The 18,062-nt window shown below is 47.4% G+C and overlaps 2 protein-coding genes across 3 annotated transcripts in view; both read left to right on the forward strand.

Annotated features, from left to right (window-relative positions):
* The window catches only part of stag3 (STAG3 cohesin complex component), a gene marked incomplete at both ends in the record, with an annotated part of 12,946 nt that extends 6,289 nt beyond the window's left edge, over window positions 1-6,657 (forward strand). Inside the window, 17 exons of the mRNA XM_083686875.1 lie at window positions 58-150; window positions 311-403; window positions 818-1,018; window positions 1,202-1,269; window positions 1,402-1,489; window positions 1,587-1,667; window positions 2,663-2,755; window positions 2,955-3,123; window positions 3,392-3,531; window positions 3,995-4,096; window positions 4,243-4,376; window positions 4,819-4,938; window positions 5,226-5,407; window positions 5,663-5,867; window positions 6,116-6,214; window positions 6,320-6,425; window positions 6,610-6,657. Coding sequence (XP_083543001.1) covers window positions 58-150; window positions 311-403; window positions 818-1,018; window positions 1,202-1,269; window positions 1,402-1,489; window positions 1,587-1,667; window positions 2,663-2,755; window positions 2,955-3,123; window positions 3,392-3,531; window positions 3,995-4,096; window positions 4,243-4,376; window positions 4,819-4,938; window positions 5,226-5,407; window positions 5,663-5,867; window positions 6,116-6,214; window positions 6,320-6,425; window positions 6,610-6,657 — 2,022 coding nt within the window. The remainder of the gene's footprint in view (window positions 1-57; window positions 151-310; window positions 404-817; window positions 1,019-1,201; window positions 1,270-1,401; window positions 1,490-1,586; window positions 1,668-2,662; window positions 2,756-2,954; window positions 3,124-3,391; window positions 3,532-3,994; window positions 4,097-4,242; window positions 4,377-4,818; window positions 4,939-5,225; window positions 5,408-5,662; window positions 5,868-6,115; window positions 6,215-6,319; window positions 6,426-6,609) is intronic.
* Window positions 6,658-7,637: 980 nt separating this feature from the next.
* mcm7 (minichromosome maintenance complex component 7) lies at window positions 7,638-17,780 on the forward strand. Of its 2 annotated transcripts, none has more exons than XM_083685922.1 (15): window positions 7,638-7,795; window positions 9,551-9,630; window positions 9,971-10,135; window positions 10,433-10,557; window positions 10,863-11,043; window positions 11,270-11,407; window positions 11,655-11,804; window positions 12,027-12,141; window positions 12,262-12,393; window positions 12,513-12,596; window positions 12,860-13,071; window positions 13,563-13,828; window positions 14,332-14,500; window positions 15,796-15,905; window positions 16,661-17,780. In XM_083685922.1, the coding sequence occupies exons 1-15, from the start codon at window positions 7,765-7,767 to the stop codon at window positions 16,884-16,886; spliced, it is 2,184 nt and encodes a 727-aa protein (XP_083542048.1). In that variant the 5' UTR covers window positions 7,638-7,764; the 3' UTR covers window positions 16,887-17,780. The 2 variants fall into 2 exon arrangements, with proteins under 2 accessions (XP_083542048.1, XP_083542049.1); XM_083685923.1 differs by having other exon boundaries at window positions 11,655-11,798; window positions 12,054-12,141.
* Window positions 17,781-18,062: the final 282 nt, after the last annotated feature.

Here is an 18,062-nt window from a genome sequence, read left to right on the forward strand (position 1 = left end):
CTTGCCTATGACTGTTCGTGTGTGTGTGTGTGTGTGTGTGTGTGTGTGTGTACCTAGATCCTGAGCATGAAAGACAAGAAGATGCAAGCTCAGGACAGAAGACGCATCTCCACTCACTTCATCCCCCAGCTGCCCCAGCTTCTGGCCAAGGTGGTGAACATTAACAATACATTACAGTATCTATAAACTGTTTATTTCTTGTGAGTTCTATACACACACACGTCAGCTCTCATGGTTTGAACTTACTTCCAACTATTTGATTTGAACTAGAATCATTAACACCCTCTATCTCCTCCACCCCCATACACAGTACTCAGCAGACACAGAGAAGGTGACCAGCCTCCTCAAGGCCCCTCTGTACTTTGACCTGGAGACCTACAGCAGCACTGGCAGACTGGAGAAGGTAGGAGGGAGATGAGTGGGGGGGGGGCACTACTTACAAGCTGACAGCTATGAGCTATAATGTAATATCACTGCTCTCAGTGCAAGTATTCTAGAAAGGCAGAAGGTTGAAATACTCACCTATCAGAAATCTCTCTGTTCATCATATTCACCCTTCTTACCCAACCTTTTATCTGTTTTATCTTTGTTCTCCTTGTATTCATCCCATATGTTTCTTTTTCCCCGTTCACTCTCTCTCTCTCTCTCTCTCTCTCTCTCTAGAGAGGAGAGAGAGAGAGAGACCTAGAGAGAGAGAGAGAGAGACCTAGAGAGAGAGAAGCCAAATTCCAGAGATGCTTTCAAACACAAGCTCAGGCTCGTTCCTCTTTTAACTTTTAACTCTCTCTTTCCCTCTCTCTCTCTCTCTCTCTGTCAGTTTCTGGACCTGCTGCTGTCCCAGCTGTGTGGCATTGTGGAGAAACACACAGACTCTGTTGTGTTGGAGGCATGTGCCCGTTTGGGCTGTGCCCTCTGTGCCGAAAGCTACACCTTCTCCTCCCGTGCCGACCTGGCAATCAGCCAGCTGCTAGACAGCCTGATGGAGTGCTTCAGCTCCCACCTCAACGAGCTGCTGCAGGTACACACACACTTGCACACGCACACACACACACACACACTTGCCTTGAGTCTCATTCAGTTAATCTCTCTAGTCTTTAACTTGAGCTGATAAGGCTTGTGTGCCCCCCAGGTTTAAATGTTAAAGAACCTTTGAGGTGTTTTGGTAATGAGGTTTTCTCTCCTCTCTCGTCTCTGTGCCCAGGGCACTGCTGATGAAGATGATGGGTACAGTGCTGCCTCTGCCCTGAAGAGGATCGCTGTCTTCAGCAGGTAAAAGTGTGTGTGTGTGTGTGTGTGTGTGTGTGTGTGTGTGTGTGTGTGTGTGTGTGTGTGTGTGTGTGTGTGTGTGTGTGTGTGTGTGTGTGTGTGTGTTGGCCCTAGTACATGTGTTTTTATTTTCAGTGCCAAGGACCTGACTGCATGGAAGCTGTTTGAGCCCTGCTTTCAGTTGCTGAAGTGTGGTGTGGAGTCCAGAGACATCGACAAGGAGGTGTGTGTGTGTTTCCTCTCATATTTCCTGGCAGATACTATATACACACACACACACTTAACACACACATGACTTTATTTTTTGTATCTCATTTCAGCTGATGGTCCCAGCTCTGAAGTGTGCAGCTTTCCACCTGCTCTGGGAAAAAGTGAGGGTGACCAACTCTACACCAACCGAGGTGGGCGCCTTACTACTATGGCATTGCCTGTCTAATATAATAATATATAATATTTGCCACTTACCTGACACTTTTATCCAAAGCGACTTACATTGCAGTGAGTGCATACATTTCAGCATATCATGGTCCCAGTGGGAATCAAACCCACAAACCCACATTACTGTAGTAATACATTCCCTGTATGTGCAATTATGACATCATGGGCCAGAATCTCAAAGGAATGTTTCCAACATCTTGTGGAATCAAAGCCACGAAGAATTGAGGCTGTTTTGAGAGCAAAGGGAGGCCCTACCCAGTATTAGTGTAGTGTTCCTAATAAAGAGCAAAGGGAGGCCCTACCCAGTATTAGTATAGTGTTCCTAATAAAGAGCAAAGGGAGGCCCTACCCAGTATTAGTGTAGTGTTCCTAATAAAGAGCAAAGGGAGGCCCTACCCAGTATTAGTATAGTGTTCCTAATAAAGAGCAAAGGGAGGCCCTACCCAGTATTAGTGTAGTGTTCCTAATAAAGAGCAAAGGGAGGCCCTACCCAGTATTAGTGTAGCGTTCCTAATAAAGTGTTCGGGGAGTGTATAGCATGGGTGCTACCGACATACCTTATTCATACACCAAGGTGCCCATATTTCACCAAGGCACTGCCCGCCTGCCTTATTTACCCACTCACCAGCTGTGAGGACAGCATGCAATTAACACAGCAATCTGTTCGAGAGCAACTGACCCCGCAGCAACACTCTCAGGCTTATACAGTACACACACACAGATTTGGACACATACACACAGGCAGTTATGACTCGGCAAACTGACAGTTGGGCGTTTAGCCAACGTAACACAGAGCCCCAAAATAAACAGACACAAATCCCCTCCTTTAACACGATGCTTCGTCATTCAGATCTCATTCAAATCTGTCGCTCTCGTGTCATGTCTCAATCTGTCGCTCTTCCCCTCTCTCTCCCTCACACACACACACACACACACACACACACACACACACTCCCAGGCAGAGCTTAAGCGTCTGAAGAAGGAAGTACACTCGTTCTGTGTCGTGTGCCAGAGCTGTCTGTCAGTGGGCCAGGCAGAGACCAGAGACCAGGTACGAGCGGGGAGAAGAGGCTGGCAGAGATGACGGGCTGTTCAAGATCTACTCTACTCTCTCTGCTGGTAGAGCTGTCTGGTAGCAGTCATCACTTTTACTTGGGGGGGCTGAGTGTGGGTGTGGATGATGTGTGGAACTCGACTGTGTGTGTGTGTGTGTGTGTGTGTGTGCGCGCGCGTGTGTATCATTTCCGCAGGCGTTTGTGCTGCTGTGTGACTTGTTGCTGCTGCTCGGGGTGGGGGCGGTGAGGTCTCGGCCCGCCCTGCGCACGCTGGCCCACCCCCCCTCTGACTCCCTCCGCTCTGAGATGGCGGCCTTCCTCCTGGACTACGTCTTCACCGAGCCTGAGGATGACGAGCTGTGTGGTAGGAATGTTAGAGCCACTGACTGTCTTGTAGGGCTGCTGCTTTACCACTAGGGGGACAGTGATTCTCAATGTGTGCTGTTCTGTGACCTACTGACAAGACAGCCCTTCAGAAATGTGAATTTTTCTGTCGAAGAATAAATGTCGGTTAAATCAAGTATACATCTCAAGCATTCCTCTTTTTGCGCCCCTCTCCCCCCCCCCCCCCCTTTTTCTCTCCCTATAATGCCTTCTCTTGCCCCCCTCTCTCTCTCCCTCTGATTTTTCAGTAGAGGAAGAGGGGGAGGAGGAGGTGAAGATATCTACCCTCCAGCGGAGGCGAAACCAGTTGGCTGGCTACTGTAAATTGGTCATCTATGGAGTCCTGGACCTCAACGCTGCCACTGACATTTTCAAACACTACAGCAAGGTGGAGACGAGAGGGAGGGAGGAGGGGGTGAGGGCAGAAGGGAGGAGGGGGTGAGGGCCTGATGGAGGCAGAAATGGTCAGAGGGAATGATAGAGTGGAAGATGATGGGGGGGGGGGGGGGGGGGGGGCGGGAGGCAGAGAGGGGGATGAAGTAGGGGAGAGGAAGGAGAAATGGGGAGAGAGAGTAAGAGAATAGGGAAAGAGGAGGGAATGATGGAGGGAAGGAAGAGGGAGAACTGGAGGAGGGAGAGGAAGAGATCACCAAAAAAGGGTACACTGAAGGAAGTGTGTGAAAAGGTGGAGGAGGGGTGAGAAGTTGTTCTCAGAGCCAGTGAGGGGGAGGAGGAGTGAGTCAGAGGAAGGAAGAGTGGGTGACCAACAGGAGATGAAAAAATGTAAAAGGATAGATAAAGAACAGAGGTCAAAAGAAGGAGAGGAGGATGACTCTTTCCCGTCTCTCTAGTTCTACAAAGACTACGGTGACATCATCAAGGAAACCCTGAGCAAAACCAAGCTCATCAGTCCAGTGCAGAGCGCCCGGACTATCTGTCTGAGTCTGCAGCAGGTGTGTGTGTGTGTGTGTGTGTGTCTGTGTCTGTGTGTGTGCGCGCCTGTTTAAATAAACAATACCTGTGTATTACTATGTGTAAGTGATGGGGGGGGGGGATGGACTACTAATTGTGTGTGTGTGTGTGTGTGTGTGTGTGTCAGCTGCTTTCTGCGCTGGCTCCAGAGGAGCGCAGTAGCCAAGAGTTAGGGGAGATCAGAGAGCTGGCCAAGAGACTGGCTATGAGCTTCGGCATTGACCTGCACCGTGTCCGCAAGCCACTGATGACCCTGCACATGTCAGTAACACAAACACACACACACACACACTCTCTCCCTCTCTCTCTCTCTATATATATATCTATATATATAGATATAGATATATATACATACACACACAGTACCAGTCAAAAGTTTGGACACACCTCCTCATTCAATGGTTTTTCTTTATTTTTATTATTTTCTACATTATAGATTAATACTGAAGACATCAAAACTATGAAGGAACACATATGGAATTATGTAGTGAACAAAAAAGTGTTAAACAAACCAGAATATGTTTTATATTTTAGATTCTTCAAAGTAGCCACCTTTTGCTTTGGTGACAGCTTTGCACACTCTTGGCAAGGTGTGTCCAAACTTTTGACTGGTACTGTATATATATTTCTAATCTATGTAAGATCATGCAGTTTGTGCCACGTCTATTTAAAACCATATTTGTGTTCTTGATTGTATTCTCAGGGATGGTATACGGTTTGCGTTCCGCGATGCGGCAGAGGGGGAGGAGCCTCCAAACCTGCCCTTCCTGGAGATCCTGAGCGAGTTCAGCTTCAAACTCCTGCGTCAGGACCGCACTCATCTGTGAGTCTTAACACACACACACACACACACACAGACGTACATGAACACATGTCTTCATCCACACAAGCAATTACTTGACATGCATGACGTTTTTATAGTGTGTTTGTGCACATAGACACTCACACAAATATTCACACAACCACACAATCATTTATCCCCCTTTTGCCCTCACTTGTACACCGTAACTCACACAGTATGTACTGAGTACACGTCACATAAACATATATAAATACTTGTAGGTTGTTCTTACTCTTTTTTTCTTCCATCCATCCCTCTCTCCTCTCCAGGTCAGGTTTCCTGAGTGGTGAGTGTCCCTCTGGTGCCCCCTCCTGGCCATCCCTGAGGATGTACCAGCGCTCTCTACAGCTGGGCCCCACTAAGACCAGAGGAGAGGGGGAGGGGGAGAAGAGCGCAGCCCCATCCCCCCATAGGACCCCCGCATCCAAGCGCAGAAGGACCACCACCCGGGGTGGGTAACACACACACACACTTTCTCATTTTTAAATCTACTTTCCATTGGTTTGTTCAAAAGCTTTATTGTCTATTTTGTGTATGGTAAAATGACATTCCATAAACACATAGCGTCCGTAATATCACCATGGTACATACTATTCGGCAAAGGTGCAGGGCTTGTTTAAATGAGAGGGCTTAGTTAATTAAGGCTGGGGAGGTGGCTGGGATTTAGGAGGTTTAACCTTTTGACCTCTCTCTCCTCCAGGCTCAGTGTCCAGTGCGAGTGGAGGGCCGTGGCTGGACAGTAGCAGTATCCACAGCCTCCCAACTCCCACCCTGACCTCCACCCTGCAGAGACGGGCACCCAAGCAGCCGCCTGTCGCACAGACACACGGTGAAGCCGCAGGCTCTGACGAGAGCAGTGTCTTCTCCCAGCCCGAGCCTGATGGTGATGACGATGACGACTTCTCACAGGGGTAATTCTCCCATCATTTTTTCCCCTGAAGTGTGCACTTGGAGCACCCTGCATGGATTTAAAAGCCCATGCTCACACCAGTCATCCGCTTAAGTCCATGTGAGGACAAGTGTACACTTCAGGGGGAAAGTCCCTATGAGAAGTCATCATCATAGTGGCGGAGTATTGCTCTCATGCTCTCACCAGACCTAGATGAAAGGGGCTAGAGAGTGGTTGACCAGTGGTGTTGTGACGCTGTGTGTTCTCCAGGTCACTGCAGCGCAGGGTAGAGCCCAGCAGGATACGTCAGTCCCCTATTGTCCAACCCAGCCCCTCTGAGCAGTGTGACCTTGACTCACATCTTACATTGTAAGTGTGTATGTGAGAGAGAGAGAGAGAGAGAGAGAGCGCCTATGAGCTTCTCCTGGTACGGTACTTGAGGTTTGAATGGCCCTTATGCTGTGTGTGTCTCAGGTTGTCCCTGATTGAGGAAGATGAGGATGAGGTAGAGGAAGAGGAAGAGCCTGAGATTGATTACTTTGAGAGCGATGATTCTGACAGAGAGAGCTCCATTACACTGGTAAAGCACCAGCCCACTCAGATCCAACCATGGACGTCAACAAGACAAATGTATCAACATTTATACATAGTTCAACAAAAAGAAAGAAGGCGTATTTGGCGGTCTGACCCCAAAACGTCTACGCCCCACTATCTATTCCTGTGGTCTCTTACCTTTGTTGTTCTTTCCCTCTTTTTCTCCCCAGCCATCCACCCGTCACTCCGCCAGTTACCTAGAGGGGCTGTTTCAGTGAGAATGTGGACAACAGCACTATTTGAAGGGGAAAAAACAGTTCTGGGAAAAGATCTTGATAACTCTAACTAACTATCAGTTTTGTCATTGTCATCGCCCTCTGTCATGGGCATTGAAGGGTTAAATGATGTACTTGGCTTTAAGTCTTTTTGGCTTTTTATGTTAAATCACATACAGGTGCCTTAATATTATTAAGTGAATGCAGTGCATCAACATTGCTCATTTGGGAATGATTTAACACACTTGGTGGTTCAAATAGTGATGTTATGCTGGGATGTGTTTTTGTGTTTGGGATGCACATTCTCTCAGGGGAGTTTCCCTGTTTATGATTGTTTTCCATAATATTTAATATTTATAAATCCATTACACTTTCTGAGCATATTGACAGTGGTGGTGTCTTGAAAATTTGTAAATGATGACGGTCAAGATGTCTGCATAAAACAAGGAGAAATAACAGGTTCACTTACTGCCAGACTCAACCAGACTAGTGTAAAACTGGACAGTGGGATTAATTTGGATCTGGCAACCCTAGTGTGCGTCCATGCATGCACACGGCATGCTGTGGTCATGCTCATCATCATCATGCCTGTGTCTATAATTCTGAGAAAGTGATCTTTCCTCATTGAACTGTCACTGATCTGAACTGTGCAAGGTTCCAAGTATTGTTCGCTGTCATTTTCTATGTGCCTAGCATGAGACCAGGGTAATTGCATAAAACTAACGAGGACTCGAGATTTTGTGAAGACAGCCCAACCTTATCCTCGCGGGGTCGCAAAAAAAAAGTCTATAACTTAATATGCGTCTTTGTACCAATCACAACTTTTCGCGCCACTACGCACCAGTTTGTTGAATCATGTGACATCCCAACAACCGCAGTTCTCGCGCCACAGCTAAGGCACGCCTTTGGTAACAGAAGTACCCGTTTTGATTGGTTACCGGAGACGGCAGACTCGCGCCAGTTTTGCACCGTGTCCTGCAACTCCGCGAATGAATTGTCTCCGGTGACGGTGTGAAGCTATAGAAAACATTCATTTTTTAAAGTTGAGCAAAGTAAATACGGATTTACAAGCCCCGTTAACAAGTATATCGTCACCTGTGGTCGGCAAGCATGGCCCCTAAGGATTATTTGGCAGAGAAAGGTACGTTTTTGTTTTACCGGCATTACTCATGCTGTGTGTGGTTGAGTTGCTACTATTCAATTAGCATGCAAGTAACAGGTATAGTACTGCTGAAACGCCTATGCGTGCGTCTGGAGATGAAGAGCTATGTAATACTAATTAGCTATCGTTCTTGACTTTTGATTGCAACATAGTGCCACATTTGTACACTTTTCATCAGGGTAATTAATCCTGCTGGCTAAACCCATCCGCATTTATTAAAGCGTTTCAGGCAGCACACTCCGGACTGTCAAAGTTCCAAAACCAGCGTCTAAAACATTAACGCTAGCTAGCTATCTAGTTACGTTTAGCTAGAAACGTTGGTAGGTGTCCCGACTAGAAAGTTTAAACCCTACTGTTCTTGCTTGTCAGGCTTCAAATTACCCGGATGGAAATGGCAATGGCACTCTCCGACATTGGACAAAGAATTACGCGCGAGGAGCACATGGACACTGAGAGGGGGGGGGTAGTGGTAGTGTAGCTAGCTAACTACTGAAGTGAGCCATACTGTCACCAAGAATATAAACTCATGCAATGTCAATCGTTAAAAAGTATTGTAAAATGCAGTTTGCACATTTAGATAAACTTCTGTAGCTACCAGTACTGCCTGAAGTAGCTAGCCGCGCTTCTGGTTTGAAGTTCGCTTTGTTGTAGATGGACGTCATGTTTTTGCATAACTAGCTACTAGACGTTGCCAGAGATTTTTTTTATTAAGCAACCCAGCTGGGCTTGCGCTTAGTGCCATTGTCTACAGAAGCTGTAATCACACACAGTGGCCATGTCTCCATTTTGGAATAACACACAGCGCTTTTATATGGGACTACTTTACGAGCGCAGGGATAGCGGAGGATTTCTCGAGTGACAAGGCACAAAAGCCATGTGCTGCTTTGTTTACAAAAGCATCCCCAAACGCAGAATTATGTAGTTGAGATGCAGATTTTTGGCTCGAATGGGAAAGTAAGTAAAGTTAATCTATTGTTGGGCAAGTACTGCTTTCGTTTTACTAGTCAAATTCAGAAATGGCACTAGTTACGGTTCGTACCTTTTAGTGGGGGTTATTTTCCTAAAAATGGACACTGCACTGGCAATTCGCGAGAGCCAAGAGCTTGCTAAACATTTACACTAACCTAATGATTGTACTGTAGTATATTAGCCTGAACGCACCCATTAGTTAAGCAAAATAAAAATGGACGCCCATATGTCTGTTTTAAAGGGACAGAGCTTTACCGTGAGCAATAGTGACTCATCGAGATTAAAGATTGCGATGTTACCCAACAAAGGGGGTCGCCGGAGGACAACAAATTAGCTCCTGATGTGGAGGCCCGTTTATAGTGATACTGTCGTGGTTGCCCGTCTAACTTTTGCATGTGCAAATCACTAACTGGCCTTGAATTGAGATTAATATCGAATTGGACAAGTACAGGACCAGATGATATTGTGTGTGTACGATAACAGTTCATATAAAGTAGGAAGTCCGTATGGCCACAATGGAGGTTCCACGGTTCACACCCAGATTCTGCCCTGTCCATAACACATTTGCATTTGTAACATTTAGCAGACGCTTTTATCCAAAGCGACTTACAACAAGTACATTTGTCTAAAGTGAATAATCTATACGTCAGTCATCATAAGCAAAAAGCAATGCTAGAAAAACGAAGGATTATTTATTATTATTATAAAAATAAAAAAAATGTGTTCATTATTGTACTAAATGCTACTGTCTTCTCTCTCCCTCAGAGAAATGTAAGAAGTTTCTGCAAGAGTTTTACAGTGAGAATGACTCTGGAAAGAAAGTGTTCAAATATGGAGCTCAGCTTGTGAGTATAGGACTGTTATGTTCCACACCTTTCTGCAGCTCAGGCAGATGTATACTGAATCCTAAATAATTTAGAACTCTATAGATCATTCACACACGATGGAGAATGTTTCTAGATTATGTCCAGGTATGGGTAATAGTAATAACTGATTACATAGCCAGTGTCCATTGTTTAGCGTCCACATAATCATGTTATTACATGTTTATTGCACAAATTCACCAGCATTTTTGGATTTTCTGGTTCAGGGTGGTTCATTGCAATGTTTTAGCTAGGATTGTTGGTACGGAGCCCCAGTGACTGTAACATAGCGCCTAGTAACTGTGTGTGTGTGTGTGTGTAGGTGTCTCTGGCCCACAGAGAGCAGGTGGCTGTACAGGTTGACCTGGACGATGTGGCGGAAGAGGATCCAGAGCTGGTGGAGAGCATCTGTGAGAACGCCAAGCGATACACAGGCCTGTTCGCTGACGCCATCCACGAGCTGCTGCCAGAGTACCGTGAGAGAGAGGTACCGCACCACAGATTGATATATCCCAAATCAACCCCTGTGTCTTACCCCCAATGCACTTGGTAGGCCTGAGAGGATTGAATATCAGGGGGCAAAACGGAGCTTGCTTACACCTTCCAGATCTATTATTCTCAGACCCCCGCTGTTTCTTGCAATGAGACGGACTGCCACTTCAACACATTAGTCCCTTGATATTATATTGGTTGCCTTGTCAGGTTATTGATGATTATGGTCATTTGAGAACAAGTAAACCTGTTAGAATACTGCCATACTTATGTGCTTGTCCCCTCTGCCCAGGTTGTGGCTAAAGATTCCCTGGATGTGTACATTGAGCACAGGCTGATGATGGAGCAGCGGGGTCGTGACCCCGCAGACACCCGGGACCCACGCAACCAATACCCACCTGAGCTCATGAGGAGATTGTAAGTTCAGTCCACCTGTTCTCCATGCCTCAGTCCACCTGTTCTCCATGCCTCAGTCCACCTGTTCTCCATGCCTCAGTCCACCTATTCTCCATGCCTCAGTCCACCTGTTCTCCATGCCTCAGTCCACCTGTTCTCCATGCCTCAGTCCACCTGTTCTCCATGCCTCTGCCTCCGCCTTTGACTGACTGGAATTGAAACCTCTGTCTGTGACAAAAATATATTGAGAAAACGTCTAATCATAAGGAAAGAATTCTGGTTCTCCCATCTCACACCAGTTATTTCCCCCCCCCCCCCCCCCACAGTGAGCTGTGCTTCAAACCACCCAGCACTGCCAAACCCAAAGTAGTCCGTGATGTCCGTGCTGAAAATATCGGCCAGCTGGTGTCGGTGAGGGGTATTGTGACCCGTGCCACCGAGGTCAAACCCATGATGATTGTCGCCACGTACACCTGTGACCAGTGTGGTGCTGAGACATATCAGCCGGTAAGAGATTGGCCTCAGGGTTGTTATGGTCAATGCATCACAGAAACTAGTAAGCAATGGCACTGCATTAAACTATTATGGATGGGTCGTGTAGATACGTCTGTAAACTTGGCATCTAGTGTAGAAGCCGTTTAGTTTCTCCTGCTTCACTCTCCTTGTACTAACTGGAGCCCCCAACCCCCCCCCCCCCCACACACACACACACACACCCTTTTTTTATTATCAGATCCAATCCCCAACCTTCATGCCGATCATCATGTGTCCCAGTCAAGAGTGCGTCACCAACCGGTCCGGGGGCAGGCTCTACCTGCAGACCCGAGGGTCAAAGTTCGTCAAGTTCCAGGAGCTGAAAATACAGGAACATGTAAGGACTTTACGAATGATGTTCTCCTGTGTTGTGCATTTCTTCTTTGTGCAAGTGCAAGACCCCTTCTCTGTCGCACCCGAATGTATAATAATACAATTAATATAACTATAATATCAATGTAATTATGTTATGTCTGGCAGGCTACGGCAAAGATGAACATCCATATCCATGTAAGCCTCTAACGACATTAGTCGTATGTATTGGTTGTTGATGTAACTCCCTCTGTCCTCCATCCCATCCCCAGAACGACCAGGTGCCTGTGGGGAACATCCCCAGGAGCATGACCATCTATGCCCGGGGGGAGAACACACGCTTAGCTCAGCCTGGAGACCACGTGGCCATAGCTGGGGTCTTCCTCCCTCTGCTGCGTACTGGCTTCAGACAGGCTGTCCAGGTGAGTGGGCTACAACACATCCAGAGGATTGGTACAAGCCTTAAAGTTATCGGTAGAAAAACTATAAAACTATAACTGAAGAGACCTTTGTAAATGTTTTCAATGACTAACCTTGCTGAATGAAGGTTAAATTAACAATTTTGAGTTTAGCTTGCGCACCTTTCAGTGGTGTTTTTGGTTGCTGTTGTAATGGGTCTTCCTGCCCCCACCCCCCCACCCCAGGGCCTCCTATCAGAGACGTATATGGAGGCCCATAACATCATACTGATGAACAAGACTGAGGATGACGAGCTGAGTGCTGAAGAGCTGAACGAGGAAGAGCTGCGCCAGATCACAGGTGTGTGTGTGTGTGTGTGTGTGTGTGTGTGTGTGTGTGTGTGTGAGACTTTGGGTTTGGAAACAGCCCGTAGCCCCCAGTGACCACCTTGATTAACCTTGTCGTCCTCTTTTATTGTAGAGGAAGATTTCTATGAGAAGCTAGCAGGTTCCATCGCCCCAGAGATTTTCGGCCATGAAGACGTGAAGAAGGCTCTCCTCCTGCTCCTGGTGGGAGGGGTACAGCAGGCCCCCAAAGGGATGAAGATCAGAGGTAGGATCACAGCAGTGCCCCCCCCCCTCATGATGTTGCTATCCCTCCTAACTGAGCTGACCTCCTTCAAGGTGACGGGATTGGATATTTTCTAATGATGTTGTGTTCTCTCCACCAAGGCAACATTAACATCTGTCTGATGGGAGACCCTGGAGTGGCTAAGTCCCAGCTGCTGTCCTACATTGACCGCCTGGCCCCTCGCAGTGAGTATTAACCCTTACTATCCCTCTATCTACAAGTCCTTGTGTCCTTTCCCTGATATGGATGAAGATGTAGACACCGAATAGGTGAAAGTAACATGCTGTATAGCTACTGGGAATTTGCTTTCACCCAGCTAGTCCTTCCACATTGCTACAGATGGAGGAGTTGAGACAAGGAGAGAAGTTTTTATTGTTAAACTATAGCCCAAGGAGTTAGTTTCATAATGTGTGCCTAGCCATGACCTTTGCCCTCTGCCCTCCGCCAGGCCAGTACACGACGGGGCGAGGTTCCTCTGGCGTTGGTCTGACGGCCGCAGTGATGCGTGACCCCCTGACGGGGGAGATGACCCTGGAAGGCGGAGCTTTGGTGCTGGCTGACCAGGGCGTCTGTTGCATCGACGAGTTTGACAAGATGGCCGACGCTGACCGCACAGCCATCCACGAGGTGATGGAGCAGCAGACCATCTCCATCGCCAAGGTGAGGGATCCCCTGACATGCTACAACCACCGTGTGTGAGGGGGATGGAGACATTCTCTAGGTTCCTCCTTGCTTATCTGTAGAAATCAGCTTGTTTTGATCTTGCTCCATTTGTGACTGGACTTTTGTATGTTTGTATGTGGTACAAGTCTCGTCACAGATTGGTAGGCATAGGGGGGGCTGATGACTTTGCTTCAAAGGTAGCAGGCGGCTAGTCGCCAGCCCCCCTATTCCAGCCAATCTGTGAGTAGACTTATACAACATCCAAATGTAAAAAGTAGTAAGTCTAGTCACAAATGAGGCTTGTGGAAAATGTTGTCCACTGGCTGGAATCCAACCGTTGTCCAGCCTTGATCCCAAATTGAGGTTGTGAACAACCACGGTCAAAACACCCTGACATTTCATCTCACCCCCCCCCCACCTATCGAGAATATGTGAATACATCTGACCGACTCTCCTCCCCCCCCCCCCCCCCCCCCCCCCCCCCCCAGGCTGGCATCATGACCTCGCTGAATGCCCGCTGCTCAATCCTGGCTGCTGCCAACCCCGCCTACGGACGCTACAACCCCCGTAAGACCATCGAGCAGAACATCCAGCTTCCTGCCGCCCTGCTCTCCCGTTTCGACCTGCTGTGGCTGATCCAGGACAAGCCTGACGCCGACAACGATCTCCGATTGGCCCAACACATCACCTACGTCCACCAGCATTGCCGCCAACCGCCCACTCACTTCACTCCCATCGACATGAAGCTAATGAGGTCTGTTCCACAACATCACCTCTTTCAAAACAAATAATGACACACACCATTACACTGGTTCTGTTTACTGTGATGGGGAATAAAGAAATGGTTCTACTTAGTCATCAATTTATAGAAAAATAAATAAAAAAATCCTCCCACACGCACTTATCTGCCTGTTTATTCTCGCAGACGTTTCATCTTGAAATGTCTTGAAAACAGACGTGCACAAGTGTGTGTGTGTGTGTGTGTGACTGGTGTTTGTCATTGATGTGTAGTTCAACAGGTCTTTTTTATATGGACAGTATTGGCATTGCAGTAGTGGCACCTTGACAAAGGTTTAAGCAGAACACCTTCCCATTCTGAGCTGAGGCTGGTTGTAACTATCATTTATCTCCATGTCTACATTTTCTACATGTATATTTATTTATTTATGTCTACATTTATCGTCTCTGTCTCGAGGGGTTAAATCTCCAGGTGTCATGGTAACTGTACTGCGCTGTGTCTCCCCTCTGTCCCTCCAGACGCTACATCTCCCTGTGTAAGCAGCGGCAGCCTGTGGTGCCGGAGGCCCTGGCTGATTACATCACTGCGGCCTACGTGGAGATGAGGAAGGAGGCTCGCGTCAGCAAGGACTGCACCTTCACCTCCGCTCGTACCCTCCTCTCCATCCTCCGCCTCTCCACCGCCCTGGTGAGACTCCACCCTAACTCCCAACTTCACCTCCAGGACTGGGGGAGCAGTGGGACTCTAGACCCCTAACCCGGGCCGTGTCCAAAAACTAACCCTAGCCCCCCCCGTATGTCTGAGACACTTGTGTAGATCTGGAAAGATTGGATGGGTCTAAGCAAGATGGTGAAAATTGCAAGATGGAGGCACTACCGTCTTGCTTATCCACCCGGTTCTTTGAAATCTACGCTAGTGTCTGGGAGAGGGACTAGGGGTTATTTTTCGACATGGTCACGTCTGAGGTGGGGATTGAAACTCTACAACCAGCTGTGTTCTAAGAGACTTCATGGATTGAAGGGGACAGTCTTGACTCTTCACCGCGGTCCAGTGTGTGCTAAAGTGCTTACAGTGCAGGTAGAGGTGATGCCCAGCCTACCGCAGTGTGAGCACTTCTTTCACAAGCTGGGCACTTGGCTTCATAACTACCCCTATGCCAGCGCTCGTGTGGGTGGTGTGTGCGTGTGCAAGGGAGTGATCGTGTGTGCGAGCCCTCTCACTCTGTGTGGTCTCCTAGCCCCTGGGTGTCAAAAGTGCTGTTTGTGCAGGTAGCTGACTCACCCGCCCTACTGCAAAACCAGCACTTCCTGACACCCTGGCTGGCACTGTGCTACATGCGGACACCCACCAGAGGGCAACCTCTGCAGCTCCCTTGGGCCTGGGTTGCCTTGATGCTACAAACCACAGTCCAGCAGAGGTTTCTTCCAGGCACCTAAGAATTGGTGTGTCATGTGTTCTGTTTCTCCTTGAACCCCCTGATTGCAGTACTATACCTTAGTTAGTGGAGATTTGTTTGTCTGGTCCTGGTCAGCTTTGCAGGGTGTGCAGTCAGCCTGTGTGCGTAGGAGCAGCTGTGCAAACCCATGCAAAACTGACTGTGATTGGAAATGGTCATCATCTGTCACCTCCGAGCATCTTTCAATATAGCCTATAATGACCTACAGTGACTTAGGCACCATTTACAAGCCAGTCATTGCGTTGTTGCTGCCTATTGTGTTGACTGACGTTGAGCTTCAGCCAATGGAGAGACTAGCTGGTGTTGAGAGGCGGAGACTTGGGCAATTGCCGACCATTCCATTGGGCATTGCACTTGTCTCGGTCTGACAGTGCCGGCACAGCGCTGCCTACAACGTCCGATCGACAGTAACACCCAGTCGACACCTCGTTCAATATGGGGAAATCCTGTGTCATACAGTGTTGAGTGTTTGTGCTGGAGACTGTAAGTGATCCTGACCTCTGGTGTTCTCTCCTGCCCCCTGTAGGCCCGTCTGAGACTGGAGGACGTGGTGGAGAAGGAGGACGTGAACGAGGCCATGAGGCTCATGGAGATGTCCAAGGACTCACTGCAGGCGGACAAGTCCAGCACCACCAGGTTAGTCAGCAGCAACCTCCTCAGTACCGGACAGACACAGGGTCGACCTGAACCAACCCGTACTGGGCCGGCTAGGAAATGTTCTTTTTACGTTGTCCTTCCCAGGACTGCTATAGCAACTATGTTGGATGTGAAACCAGGCCAGTACAGCTTAGCTCGATTCGGCTCAGTCATGTGAAAAGGGGGTATACCGCCAACCAGACAGTCTAATGGTGCCATAGAATGGTGTTATTGTTTAATAAGATACCCATAGGCATCCGGTCAGTTAAGTGTTAATGCTAAGACAGAGTAAGGGTCTGGCATGTTTATGGGCTAGTCAGGAGCCATAATGAAAATGGCTACATACCCCGAAGGAAGTGGTAAAATTCCTGTGGTTTTTTTACTATCTGTTCACACAGCAGTGTCAAAACATTCAAACGAGTTGTTGGCGTGTCAGCGGTTAAGTGCTTAGAGTCTCTCGAGTCTTGACTTCGAATGTTTTGCCTCCAAAAACATTCCTAAAAAACGACTTTTTGAAAGTATGCCAGGTGTTGTCCTGTCACTCCCTTGAAATACAACTTACAAAGTCAACATGGCAACATCAGTAGGTAGATTGCATATAGACTTGGGATTTAAACAATTTAAATTGAACATAATCCATCCAACAGGAGTAATTGAATGCGTCTCTAAAGAGACTAGATTTTTTTTGCTTAAACCCATGTGATTCCATCACTTCTAATCCTCAACCTATTCTCCTAATCCTCACTGTTCTCCAGAGCCCAGCGACCTTCTGACGTGATCTTCTCCCTGCTGCGTGAGCTGGCCACCGAGGGCAAGGCTGGGCAAGGCGGGGCCGGAGGGGTAGTGCGAATGGCCGAGGCTGAGCAGAGGTGCATCTCCCGCGGGTTCACCCCGGCACAGCTCCAGGAGGCTCTGGAGGAGTACGAGGAGCTCAACGTGTGGCAGGTCAACCAAGCCCGCAGCCGAGTCACCTTCGTCTGAAGACGCCTCGGCATGAATATGACTGGTGTGGATCGCTATAAATAATGGGCTTCTAAAGACTTAAGATTGGACCTTGACCCCCCCCCCCCCCCCCCCGGTTTGTCATCATCTACCACCATCATGAGAGAGACTGGAATGCAGACCTGCATGGTGGTTTCTGACTATTTTGCGACAGTTCAGTGTGAGGAGAGAGTGTTCTAATGGGGTGCTTATTATACTTGGCTTTCAAGTGATTTTTTTTTTCTTTTTTTAAACGTTAGATGGATGTTCCTCATTAAACGTGTTTGCATTTATTTCCAAAATCGTCGGTCTCTTCCAATTTTTTTTTTTTAAATTGTTATTTGGTTTCAACAACCGTCATCTGGGAATATAGCTAGTTATGAAAACAATGCTTGCTAAACTAGTTCCATGTCAAATGCGCTCAAGTTAAATGTAGCAAATGCAGATGTATTTCATGTCTGAGCACTGCGATAATGGGGAATATCTTCAATGTTGGGAACACTGCTTTGAGTGAGTTTAACCATCTTGTGTATCAGTTCTGTTGAATTCTAAGAGCCTGTATCTACATGTTTAGTTGAAGTAAGGGTTTTGAGTTCATCTTCAGATATTACAGTAATATATCACAAGGATAAAGATTGGTTTGTCATGATCAGTACCAAGGTGTTTTTCTGTGTGTGGAAAGTGAAGCACTTGAATCGTCTTCTACTGACACCTGGTTTGTTACAGGAACAGCCTACCTATATAGACAATTACTGCTTTCAGTGCTTCCATGTAGCACCTGTCAACACTGGCTTGGTCGTAACCTCTGCTCAGACAAATGTTTTTGGCCGACTAAAGTATGCACATGTATCTGTAATTAAACGCGCTATAATAAAGATTTGATGGATAACATTGGCCAACACGTCCGTGTCGTTATGTAGCTGCCTGTCTTGATACTTTCCGAAGGCAACTGTATTCAGACCCCTTCACTTTTTCCACATGTTGTGTTATAGACTCAATATAAAATGGATTAAATTAAGAATTTGCCATCAATCCACACACAATACCCCAGAATGACAAAGTGAAAACAGGTTTTTAGAAATGTCAGTAAATGTATTAAAAATGTCAATACAGAAATACCTAATGTACATATGAGTATTCAGAGCCTTTGCTGTGACACTGTTAAAATGAGCTAAA

This window comes from Argentina silus (assembly GCF_951799395.1).
Source record: "Argentina silus genome assembly, chromosome: 15".
Lineage (NCBI taxonomy): Eukaryota > Metazoa > Chordata > Actinopteri > Argentiniformes > Argentinidae > Argentina > Argentina silus.